The sequence below is a fragment of the Lynx canadensis genome, chromosome D1 (assembly GCF_007474595.2).
Source record: "Lynx canadensis isolate LIC74 chromosome D1, mLynCan4.pri.v2, whole genome shotgun sequence".
Taxonomy (NCBI): domain Eukaryota; kingdom Metazoa; phylum Chordata; class Mammalia; order Carnivora; family Felidae; genus Lynx; species Lynx canadensis.
This window is the reverse complement of record NC_044312.2, coordinates 87898051-87910858: the sequence shown is the minus strand read 5'-3', so window position 1 is coordinate 87910858 and position 12808 is coordinate 87898051. Positions and strand designations below refer to the sequence as shown.

The 12808-nt window shown below is 43.2% G+C and overlaps 1 protein-coding gene across 1 annotated transcript in view; it reads right to left on the bottom strand.

Moving 5' to 3' along the window:
* Positions 1 to 12808, bottom strand: part of KIAA1549L (KIAA1549 like) — a 118660-nt gene that overhangs the window by 77095 nt on the left and 28757 nt on the right. Inside the window, exons 9-10 of the mRNA XM_030333177.1 lie at positions 10129 to 10300; positions 86 to 249 (exon numbers count right to left, since the gene is read on the bottom strand). Of these exons, the coding sequence (XP_030189037.1) occupies positions 86 to 249; positions 10129 to 10300 (336 nt within the window). The remainder of the gene's footprint in view (positions 1 to 85; positions 250 to 10128; positions 10301 to 12808) is intronic.

The following is a 12808-nucleotide window of genomic DNA, read 5'->3' as shown; positions in this document are numbered from 1 at the left end:
AATAAACGGTCTCCTTCAAGATAGGGCTTGTCAGAATGTTTCTGAAGGTACTTGCAATGACCTCAAAAGCTACCACTTCCCGCACCTTTGCTCTCTGAGGCAGGTTCATCATGGTGTCCGGCTTGAAGTCGTTCTTGTTCTTCCGGCAGAGCACAGCAGTGATGATGATGATGATGACCGTGACCACAGCAATGGGTGCCAGCACTGCTGCGATGATCCACAGGTTGTTGGGTGGATTCTTCACCACGGCTGTGGGAAAAGCAGAAGGAGGCACGTGACAAGGGGCACCAGAAGGGGGAAAGCAGCCCCCACACCCTTGGTCCCCAAGTCATGAGATGGTGAAGAGGGTTTGGGATCAGAAAGGCCCTTGCCTTGGGCAAGTTATTCAAGGTCTCTGAGTCTCAATTTTCCTCGTATGTAAAACGGGATTATCACTTTGTAAGGCACCAGAGAGACGGGGGTGTATGTGGGGCTTTGGTGTGGTCCCTACTAGGTGCTCAATAAATGCTAGCCTTCACTATTCTTAAGAGAAAGAGGAAGATGGATTGGTATCAATTTTCCCCAAAAGTAATGTCTATGAATCCAAAGAGAAGAGAGAAAGTCTAAGGGTCAGAGTTGGATTACAGGCAGGAGGCAAGGCTACAGAGAAATGACTCTAAATACTGTAGTGAAGCCACCCTCCAAGTGAGCAATGAATAAACATAGCTGAGTGGGTGGATCTAACCCCTCCATGGGCTGGCTGGGGAAGCTTGGAAATGCCTTGGTGTAATCATAAGGATCAGGCTGCTCTCAAAGCCAGAGTAAAAAGTAACCAAAGCTATTGTCAGCAGGAAGAATGTGTTATTAGAAGAGTAGGTGCCTCTATGGGAGTGGGGTTGGAATTAATTAACCTGCAAAGGGCAACAGGGTAATGGTCATGCTCTATATCAGGATAGGGGTTAGGGTCACACAGGTGTATACATTTGTCAAAACTCATCAAACGGTATACTTAAGATATGTACATTTTATTCTGTGTAAATTTTACCTAAAACATCATAAACAAGTATTGAATTCTAGGCAACAATACGCATGTTGAAGTGTTTACAGTTCAAATCTGCTGATGTTTGCAACTTACTTTGAAATGCATCAAGAAAAAACAAGTTGGATGAATGGCTGGATGGAAGGACAGGGAGATAAATATGTGATAATGAAAGCATAGAAAATGCTAATTGTGGAATCTAGGTGGTGGGGACACAGGTGTTCACCATACAGTTCTTTCAGCTTTTTGTTATGTTGGGTTAGGAAGATGTAAGAAAAAAGAAAAAGCCCTTGACATGAAATGGATGAGTCTCCCCTATGCTCACTGGCAGGGAAGCCTGGAAGATACTTCTGTCCAGTCAAAAAGATTAATATGTTCTTAGAACCAGAGTAAAGAAAACAGTAACCAAAACAATTGTCTAGAAAAATAATTACTGGAAGGGAGTGGGCTTATAGGAAATCTAGAAAAGAGAGCCAAAGGGCAGGCAAGAACTTGTCCATGTCAGAGGAATGTGCCCCAACTGGCAGACGCAGGTAATCCAGCCGGGACAGGTCTATCGTGGTGAACAAGATGGCTGCAACTGGCTGTTTCGGTTTAGTGATACTGTCCATCAATCCTAGCCAAGTTCTCTGTTCTCCTATACCCTAGATGATCTCATAGACTCATGGCTTTAAATACCATCTGTGTTCATGTATAGATCTCCAACCAGGACCACTACCCTGAACTCTAGATTCCTATATCCAACTGCCATGGATGCCATTTGAGATTCGCCAACTCAAATTTCCAACTGGGTACTTAAGAGATATCTCAAATTTATCATGTTCAGAACCCAACTCTCAATTTTCCCCCAAACCTGCTCTTGTGATAGTCCAATAAATTGCAACTCCTTCCTTCCAGTTGCTCAAGGCAATAACTTTGCCACTGATGTTGGCCCTTCTCTTTTATTCTTATTCCAACTTCCTATTCATTGGCAAACCCTGTCATCTCCATCTTCCAAATAAATCCACAATCTGTTCACTTCTTTCTATTGCTACACCCACTGTGGTCCAACCTACCAACATCTCTCATTTGAATTACTGCAATGGCTTCCTACCTTGTCCCTTGTCCTCTATAGACCATTTGCAACACAACAGCTGGAGTGATCCTTTAGAAACTCAGATCACAACACTCCTCTGCTCAAAACCTTCCAGAGGCCCCCACTCCCCTCAGAGTAAGGGCCAGAGTCCTTATAGTTTCTAGAAGTCCGTAAGTAATCTGCTTTTCCAACCACCCTGGTTACTTCTCTGGCCTTACCGCCCACTGCTCTTCCCTTAACTCACTCTCTTCCAGCCTATCAGCCTCCTACTATTCCTCAAATGCTCTGGACATGCTCCTCTCTCAGGGCCTTTGCACCAGCTTATTCTGACAGTTAGAATGCTCTTCACCTAGATATACATGGCTCCCTCCCTTACTTCTTTCAGGGCTCTAAACAAGTGTCACTATATCTACTCTCTATCAGATAGCAATCCCTGACCCTGGCATTCTCCATCCCCCTTGTCCCCTACTTAATTTTTCTCTAAAGCAGTGCCTCTCAAACTTGAATGTGCATGCTAATTGCCTGGGAATCTTGTTCAAATGTACGATTCTGATTCTGTGAATTGGGGTGAGGCCTGAGATTTTGCCTTTCTAACAAGCTCTGGGTGGTGCTCATGCAGCAGGCCCCCAGGCCACACATGGAATGGTAAGGCTCCAAAGCAAGGCATTACCATCTGACATGATACATATGTATTTGTTTCATCATCTGTCTCAGCTCCTCCACGAAAAGGTACACTCCAAGAGAGCAGGGAGGTTTTTTGTCTCTTGTTCACTGCTATGCTCCCAGGGCCTAGAACAGGGCTTTGTACACAGTAGGTGCTCAATTAAAAGTCAAATGAAGGTACAAATGAACTACCATTTTCCCTGTTGCAACTCAGCTCCCCATATAGGTTTTCATATGGCAAAAAGTAACGGTCAGTTAAAGAAGTCCCATCTCTTTGGTAGTTCTAGCCTATATTTTAAATTAATATACTACCAGTCTGGTTACATATCAATCCCTTATAGGTCCGGTTAACATAAGTTGGTCTTCCTGATGCTGCTGAACTCTGAGGGCTACTAGACCCACAAAGCTGAGGACAAGGCTCTGGAATAATTTAGAGACCCCACTGGTAAGTGCCACACAGTGAGTCAGCTGGTCTTTTCTCTCTGACTTTAACCACCCTTTCTGACTTCAGTTGGTAACTTATTAGCCAAGATCTGCCTCTCATCAAGCAGCACTTGGATTTGGAGTTCTATTAGGACAAAAAAGGCTTATTTTCCGTAGTTTGTAATCAATCGGTGATTAATCACATTATTAACTTCTGAAAACAGCTCATTAGATAATGTGCCTCTGGTGACATCAAACATTTAATTGCCACTGCTTTTAGCGATTTAGTATTTATATGTGAGTTTTATGCCACTAACATTCTTTAAAATTTAAGGGTTTCTATGAAAAAAAATAATATGCCTCTTTTGCCTATGCTATTCTATCCTGATGAAGAAAAATGTATAGTGTATCAGAACATGATACCCTAAATAAATATCTCATTAGCAAGACTTAATATTTACATGTGTTCTGCTTTTACTTTGTTTTATTGTTTTGGTGTATATGTATGTTCCTTCCTGGTGCAGTATATAAAATCCTTTCACCTCTATTTAAATGGAAAGAATATATTTATCTTAGGTAAATTAGTAAATTCCTTTAATGGTCAAAGAGATACTAAAGTTAGGTCAACTGAAATCACTCAAATCTAATGTATTCATTGGCATAGTGATCTAAAACTGCAAGTCATGTACAGAAGAGGCATGAATGCTTATTTAATTTGCAAGAACTTCAATACAGAAAGGATAAGAAAGGGGGGGGGGACAACATGTTCTGACCTTCTGCTGTGCCTTAGGCACTGGGATAGGTTCTTTGCCCAGGTGCTATTCTTACCCTCAATTTGCAGGTGAGGAAACTGAGCCACGGGGAGGTTAGACATTTTTATGAAAAGTCACCACTCTGAAATACAGTTTGTCAGTTCTAATTAACACACATGCCTGGAGGTGTTGTGTGTGTGTGTGTGTGTGTGTGTGTGTGTGTGTGTATGCAGGGGAGGGGCTGGCTCAGGGCCCAGGCACTGGGGAGTACTCAGTCCATGTCAATCTCCTGCCCAACATTCCTGTAGCTCTCATTCCACTCAGGGTGCAGCCCTTGGGGCTCTAGTAACTGTGACCCCTCACCTGCACCCTGACCTCCTGGCTGCTACTCTCTTCCATCAGTGACACCCTTGCTGGGTCTCAAACCCTCCCCCTCTGCCTGGAACCTTGTCCCTAGGTAGCCTCAGGCAGTCACTCACTGATCTTCTTAACCCCCAGACATTTAAAATCATGGCCATTGAGGGCACTGGGTGGCTCAGTTGGCTGAGTGTCCAACTAACTCTTGGTTTCAGCTCAGGTCATGATCATAAAATTCATGAGACTGAGCCCTGCATTGGGCTCTGTGCTGGCAGCACGGAGCCTGCTTGGGATTCTTGCTCTCCCTCTCTTCCTGCCCCTCCCCCACTTGTGCACGCGCTGTCTCTCTCTCTCTCAAAATAGATAAATAAACTTTAATAAAATAAAATAAAATCATGACCATTATTTCCTTGATACTCCCTGGCCTTCCCTGCTTAATTTTTCTCCATGGCACTTATTAGCATCTAACATATTGCTTACTTATTTTGCTTATTTGATCTGCTACTCACGAATGTAAGCTCTGTGAAGGCAGGGGGTTTGTCTCCAGTGCCAGGAGAGCACCAGGCACATAACAGGTGCTCAAAAATATTTGTCGGAAGAATGAATGAATACAAATTTCCTTTGCCAAAGGATCAGTCTCTCACTTTCTTAAAGTGACATTTTTTGAAATAATGTCTGGCAGCCATGTAAGGTATACCACTCTGGTTAACTTCAGTGTGGGGAGAATTTTCCCTACTCCACCAGCTGGGTCACTGCTCTGAAGGGCCCCTCACTCCAGATCCTGCAAACGGAGCAGAAGAAAACCTCTGTCGGACATGCGGCCACTTCTGTAGCAGTCATTACTGTCCCGTTACTCAGAGGGGATGTGAGTCAAGGGGGCAGTGCATGCAGGGCACTGCAAGGTAGCCCCAGTGATTTAGAAAATACTGGAACCCACAGAACGTTAACACTCTCCCTTCAGAGGGACAAGCTGTTCGTTCAACACCGTGACTCTACATTTAAGGTGCCGACCTCAGATTCACATTGCAGGCTGATTTCAAAACTATTAAGGGAAAGTGAGATTTAAGACATCTTTGCTTCTCTTCTTCTTCATTGGTCTTCACTTCCCCCTCATTTGATCCTGAGCATGGAGGCATTTCCCAGGGTCTGTCCTCCAGCTCTGCACTCTCCTTGAATGTTCTCTGGGAATTTATTTCTAACCTGTATATACAACATTCTCAAAACCTATCATGTAACTTTAGCCTCTCTCCTGAGATCTAGCCTTGACCTCCCAAAACGTTCCTGAACTCCACCCCTGAGTCCCAACAACACCCCCTCCATAACCCATAACACCCCCTCAGTATCTGAATAGCGGCCCTTAATATCTCATCACTTTAACCTCAACATGGCCCAAAGTGAATCAATTACCTTCTCCCTTCCAGAAATGCTTTCCCCTCCAATCCCCTTCCTATTTTCATCACTAGCACACTTTCTCTGAATTACAGGGGTTCCTAATCTTCAAGTCACCTTTCCTTCTTCAGTCTCTCTTCCCTTCAGTCCTTCTACCTTATAGATGACTTATAAGACATTCAGTGGATCATTTACGAAGCACTCAGTAGGTGCCCCAGGAGTGTACAAAGCCCCTTACATGCAATACTTATCTTGTTTCACCCTCCAAGTAGCTCTGTGAGGTCAGGGCTTTTTTATATTCTCATTTTACAGATGAGGAAAATGAAGGTTAGAGAGGGTCTTTTTTTTTTTTTTTTTTTTTTTTTTTCCTGGAGCTCCAAAGTCAGACAGTGGAAGAGGTGGGGCATGAATCCAGGCCTGCCATGTTGCAAAGACTCTGCTCTTAAGTGCTCACCTATGGTGTCTTCAACCACATGCCTCACCCAGGGCCTGGCAGAGACATTTAGCAAAGGTCAGTCCTTCGCTCTCACAAGAACAGAGCCAGGCAGTAGCTGGAGCTGGATATTCAAAGATGAATGAGATGTGGTACCTGCTTTCAGGGAGTTTATGAGGGACAGAGAGCAAAAACAACTCATTGGTCCCACGTGATAAAGGCAGTGGAAGCGTCTGGCACTAAGGGAGATGGGGTCAGGGATGGCTTCAGAGGACCAGGGAACGTAAAGAATGAATCCTCCTGTATGGCTGAAGCATGAAGTAGGAAGGAGAGCAAAATGGGCAGTATGATTGGAACAGTAGCCTGGAGAGCAGGTTGTGAAGAGACCTGAACATTTGTTAAGTACCTGTTGTGAAGGGCTCAGAAGATCCACTTTGAGAAGTTCAGATTTTATTCTGTGAACAATGGAGACCCACCAATTTTTTTGTTTAATGGAGTAGATGTGAGATCAGAATCTGTGTATTAGGACAACCCTAATTACAGTATGGACAGGACATTAATAGCAGAGTGTCTGAGGTTGAGTCATTTGGAAAGAACCAGCAAAGCCCCAGAAGCGATAACAGTGAAATGGAGAAAAGGACACACATTTATTTGTGAGTTATTAGACAGGAATGGAGAGGACCAAGTGGCCGTGAAGGCAACAGAGAAGTGCCATTGAGGGACAGCCGCTTTGCAGGCAGGCATAGTCGCCTCCCAACTCTCATTTCAGAAAGCTCTATGCACCTTCTAGTCTGATACAATCTGTCTCTCCTGCCCACGCTCTCAAACTTTCCACTGTTTCCCATCAACCACCATTGGCAAAGCCCCCAGAGCCTCAACCCTTCCTCCTGATGCTCCATTCACTTTTTTGCTGTAAATAAAGCCAGCTCCCCTTTCCTGCCCCTTCCCAAGTACCACAAGGCCTGTATTAGAAGTGAGGAGGTCAAAGAACTAAATGGTTAGCACTGAGGATGGATTGGGGACAGGAGAGGCGATGGAGAGGAAGAGACAATGAATCAGGTTTAAGTCTCCAGTGAATTATGGGGGACAGCAGGGCGTTTGGAGGAGACTGCAGTGAGGGGGAGGCAGCTTCGAAGGATCGGGATTTTGAGAGACTAGAAGAAATGGTTTGCACACAGCAGTGAAGCCTGAGGAGGGAAGACGTGACAATCTTAAGGTATTTCTCTAATCAGCTGGCAGATTCTCAGTGGATACTGTTGCACCCTTGCTCAAACACCCCCCACACAACCTCAGCCTCACCTGCCAACCTCACCTCATTCTGTCCCAAGAGAGCAGAAACAATGACAGAAAATGTCCTCAGGCTTCCATTACTGAATGGCTACCTGACCAGCACCCACATCCCTGGACTCTGCTTAACCTCCCAGTGCAAAAGGATGAGCTGCTCCTGCTCCTCTTTGTCCACTTAAGGACTTGTCCATTTAAGGACTTCACTCCAAGACAGTTTGTGTCTCTCTCTTCTGCATCGTCTATTTCTCCCTATTACAGTAACACATCAATATTCAGCTGTGCCCCAGTATCTCCCATGTGCCTCTCCAGTAACTGCACCATTAATTTCTCCACTTTGCTGTCACTACTTCCCCAGCCCCATCCTCCCCTCAATCCACGCTAGCTAAGCATCGGCACCAACTCTGCCTGGAAAACACTCCTACCAAAGTCACCAACAATCTCTACCTTACCAAATCCAGTTAATCTCTGCCCTTATAGCACAGCAGAAGTTGACACAGCAGCTCACTTCCTTCCAGTACATTCCTTTCTTTGCTTATTTCTGGACCCCACTCTCCTGGGCTTCCTCCCATCTTCCTGGCCACTCCTTCTCAGTGTCCTTTGCTGGCCCCAGCTCTTTCCTCATGTGGATTACCCAGCTATACTCATGGCTAATCTGGTTAAGTTCACCTGCTCCCTTAGTTCTGTCACCTGTGTTGATGAATCTGGGGTCCTAGCTCCTGAGCTCTGCATAGATGTCTTTTAGATATCTCAAACCTAACATGTCCCAACCAAACTCTCAATTCCACCTCCCCACTCTTGCTCTAGCCCCAGTAAACCTCTTTCTTTCCTGCATCTTCTGCATCTCAACAAATGACACTACAACCAGCACTCAAGCAAACACGTAGGAGTCACCCTTGATTCCTCTGACCCTCACCTCCTCCTGCCACACACAGAATCCATTATTTTGCCCTATCAGCTCTGTCCCTCAAAATATGCCAAATCCATACACTTGTCTGGTCTCTACCTCTACCCCTACCACCTTCACCTCTCGCCTGGGCACCTGCCATGCTTTTCACTCCTTCCTCTATAATTTATTCTCTACCTGGAGAGGGGGAAAGAGCTGAGAATGGAAACCTGGGGGACTCACATAAAGAGGATGCAGCAAAACCAATGGAGCAAGTAGCTGACCTGACCAGAGATGGGGACAGAGCCCACAGGGAGGGAAGCAGAGAGGAACAAAAGATGAGAATCTGGCTTTAAAATATCATTTCAAAGACAAGATTGCACAGGATGACCATGGTTTCTAGGCAAAGGTGTGTCTGTGAGAATCTGTTGGCCAAGGAGGAGTGAATCTGCATCAATGTGGAAGCCACACTCACCACAGATGGAAGGCAAGAGATGAGCAGAAGAGGAAAACCATGAACCAGGCATCAGGTTCTTAAGGAGCATGGACACCAACTAGGAAATCAATGGGAGATGACCTTCCATCCCCTGATGCTCAGCGGGCTACCAAATCTAAAATGTCTACCACATGATCTCTTATCTTCATCACCGCCCCCATCCTCGTTTTCTTTACAGACCTCGTTTGGGTCCCCAACGCCGGGGCCACTGCAGAGCCTCCTCACTAGTCCTGCTGCTCTTATCCTGGACACTGCTGACAGGTTATCCTCCCTAAATACTGGGTAGTTCTAATGACACTACTCCCGCATATAGAAGTCTGCAGTAGCTCCCCACAGCCTACTGTATTATGTATGATCTACTTCTCCCACCATCCACGGCCCCAGTCTCCCAAGCAAAACCCTTTCTGAGCTCATCAACTCTTCCTTACGTGTCTGCTCTCCAGGCAACTCAAACCCCTTGTTTTTCAAGCATGTCTGGCACTTTTTGCCTCCCTTCCTTTTCTCGTGTTTCTCCCTCTTTCTGGAATATATACCTTTCCTCTCCTCCTGCTGAAATCTTAGCATGTGATACAGTTGAGAACACATACTTGAAGTCAGATAGATCCAGATACAAATCCTGGTGATCCAAGTACCAGTTCTGTGATATTGAGCAAGTTAGTTAACTTTCCTGAGCCTAGGTTTCCTCATCTGGAATTTGGAGCTGAATAAAGATGCTCCAAAGAGAGGAGAAAGTGAGAAAATCCATGTAAGGCAACAAGCATAGTACCTGCCACAGAGGAGGCAACTATTGTTTTTAATACCTTTTCTCTGTTCTTTCTTTCTTGATGGCCCTTCAGAGCAAACTGTCCCTCTGCTGAGCACTGGATCATTCTGCCTCCTCACTGCACTTACCCGCTTTCTGTTCCTTTATATCCTCATTAATTTCTTCTCTGCTCCTTAAAGGCAGTGACCAGGTCTAACCACTTCTGTATGTCCGCCAGCACAGAGAACAGTTCATGCAGGACTCTATAAATGCTTATTGAATCAAATTATCTTTAATTCCCCAGAAGACAATATAATCTCAGCCGTGGTGATTTTTCTAGCTGTGCACAGGACTATGGTGAGGAGGAAGAGTGGGTAGGACTAGGGACAAAGCAATATCATTATCATCATCCTAGCATCCAAAACATATCCCTTACCCAAAACCTACTGCTTCAAACAACACAGGAAATAGCTGACTGATTTAAGAACCTTCTAGAACACAAAATATGTTTAGGTCTGGGTCCATTAACGTGAGTTTGGGGAATCACTTTAATTTGCAGGAAACATTTAATGGCATTAAAAAATAATGAATGCAAAGACTATCCCCTTACGGTCAGCTTGCAGAAGGACAACATGATGCAGGGTCAAGGCCATCCTTTGGGAGTCAATGGTGCTCAGGATCTTGGCAGCTGCGGTCCCCAGCAATGGCTTCCCGTTGTACAGGGTGTAGTAAGTCAGCTCCGCCGGGTCCTTGGGTCCCGGCACCCGTTGCATCTTTACCATCTTTCGGAAAAAGAGAGGCCATGTTTACAGGGCATCTTGTACCGACCCTGCAATCACCTGGGCGATCAGCAGGCTCTCTCCTGATTGCTGAAGCCTTCGGTGCCTAATTGGACCCACAACGTATTTTTTAGAGCTCAACCTTTGTGTACCTCCCCATCACCAGCATCCCAAGAAGCGCTGCTATTGCTGGAAAGGGAGACAGGGAGGAGAAAAAGGTTCTGAAAATATGAACATCTGGAAAGAACAGCTTGAGACTGGAGAAGAAACGCTGAAATGGTGATGTCTTCCAGCCTCCAGAGAACTCTGGCCTCATTTGAAAATAGGCCTGCACATTAATTCAGGGCATGTTAGGTTATTCTCAAACAAGATTTCTAATTTCAAACTCCTGCAATTGCCAGAGAGGGAAAAAAAAAAATGAACTTATATGTCTGCAATTCAAAAGATCTCTGATAAAAGCAGTACTTGGAGACTCAAAGTTCTTTTTTCTAAAATAACCTTTGTTGCTTTTTCTCCCTGGACAAGTTATACATATTCACTACAGAAAGTGTGAGAATACAGAAAGCCATCAAGAAATGAAATAAAATAAAAACAATTTCCAATCCCTCTACCACAAGCTAATTACTATTATCGTGGAGCATTTGCTTCTGTTCATTGCTGGTTCTCCACACAAACCTTTTATTTAGTATTTTACAAAGCTATTTATCACACTCTCTATCTAGAATCATACACTGCTATTTTTACTTACATCCTTAAATGACCTTAAATATAACAAAAGCATAAATGGTAATTTCTACACAGCATTCTGATGCACACCTCATAAACTTATTTAGCAAATCACTTATTGTTAAACAAATTGTTACTCATTTTTCAGTACTGTAGCTAATCGATTGTTATAAATACACAAAACATAAATTTTTATACATAATGTTCTGTCCTATGCATGCCTCATAAACTCAACAAACACTTCATTTTTGAATGGTTACTTTGTTATCAAGTTTTCACTACTATAATTAACAACTGATAAACATTATAGTATAGTATTTCCCAAAGTGTATATTACAGATTATGAGCTTCATAGGATATTAAAAGGTATGGCAGAAATGTTTACAGCAATATTGGTCACAAGAGCAAAAACTGAAAATTCAAAAGTCACTAACAGTAGGATGGATTAATGAGTTAATGGTATAGTCACGCAATGAAATATTATAGAGTAGTATAAATAAACTATGTCTATTTGTATCAATATGGGTGAATAAAAAAGCCTGATAAGAAACAAATCACTGAATATAAAATTCAAAAACAGGCAAAACCAAATGATGTACTCTTTAGGGATACATACACACATGGATGGTAAAATCTATACAGAAAATTTAGGCATGACTTAAAACAAAATTCAGAAGCACACTCAACTCTGATAGAAAGGAAGGGAGTAGGTATAATCAGAGAAGACACATAAAAGGCTTCTGGGGTAAGGTAAGGGTAATTTACTTTGGGTTGTGATTTCTTTTTATTGGTGTTCTTTGAAGTCTACATGTCTTTATACTCCTTTGTACGTATGCTATACATAACAATTAAAAATAGGTATTACTACAGCCCAATAAAAAATGGGTTTAAAAAAATCTGACCAGATACTATCTGAATAGCCAATAAGCATATACAAAATGCTCAATGGAGAAAAAAGGCACTGCTATCACCCAGCAGAATGACTGAAATAAGGGCTGACAATACCAAGTGTTGATGAGGGTGTGGAGTAACTGGAACTCTACATCTGGATGGTGGGAGTGTAAAATGGTAAACTTTGGGAAAAGGTCTAGCAGTTTGTCACAGAGCTAACATACACCAACGCTATGAACCAGCAACTCCACTCCCACATACTCAAGAGAAATGAAAATATATGGCTACAGAAAGATTTGTAGAAGAATGGGCATAGCAGCTTTGTTTAAAGTAGCTGAAAACTGGAAAAAGTCTGGGTGTCCATCAACAGAAGGGTGGTTAAATAAACTGTAGTCTATTCATACAAGGGAATATTATTCAGCAATAAAAAGGAATAAGCTCCTGCATAACACAACGTGATGAACCCAAAAAACACTACATGGAGTCAAAAAAGCTTTATACAAAAGAGAATATACTTCCATTTATATGAAGCTCTAGAACAGACCAAACTGATCTGTGCTATGGAAATGAATATGTTACCAAATATAAAATAGTAACATAGCACACTGCTAATTTTAGAACCTAGATGGTGAATTTGTTGTGTTCACTATAAAACTTCTTTCTGTGGGCTTAAAAATGTTCATAATAAAATGTCGGAGAAATATATTACTAAAAACAAGGGTCTTATCAGCATTTAAATTTCCAAACTAGTATGTTGGCCAAAATTAAGGAATTTCTTTACTACAGGTCTTTTTAGAGGCTTTGGTATGCCAACAGGCCTTGGGAATCTTCAAGAAGGGGCTACAGGATGAATCCTTGCCAAACTGATATGGCCACAGAGCCTCTTTGCCCCAA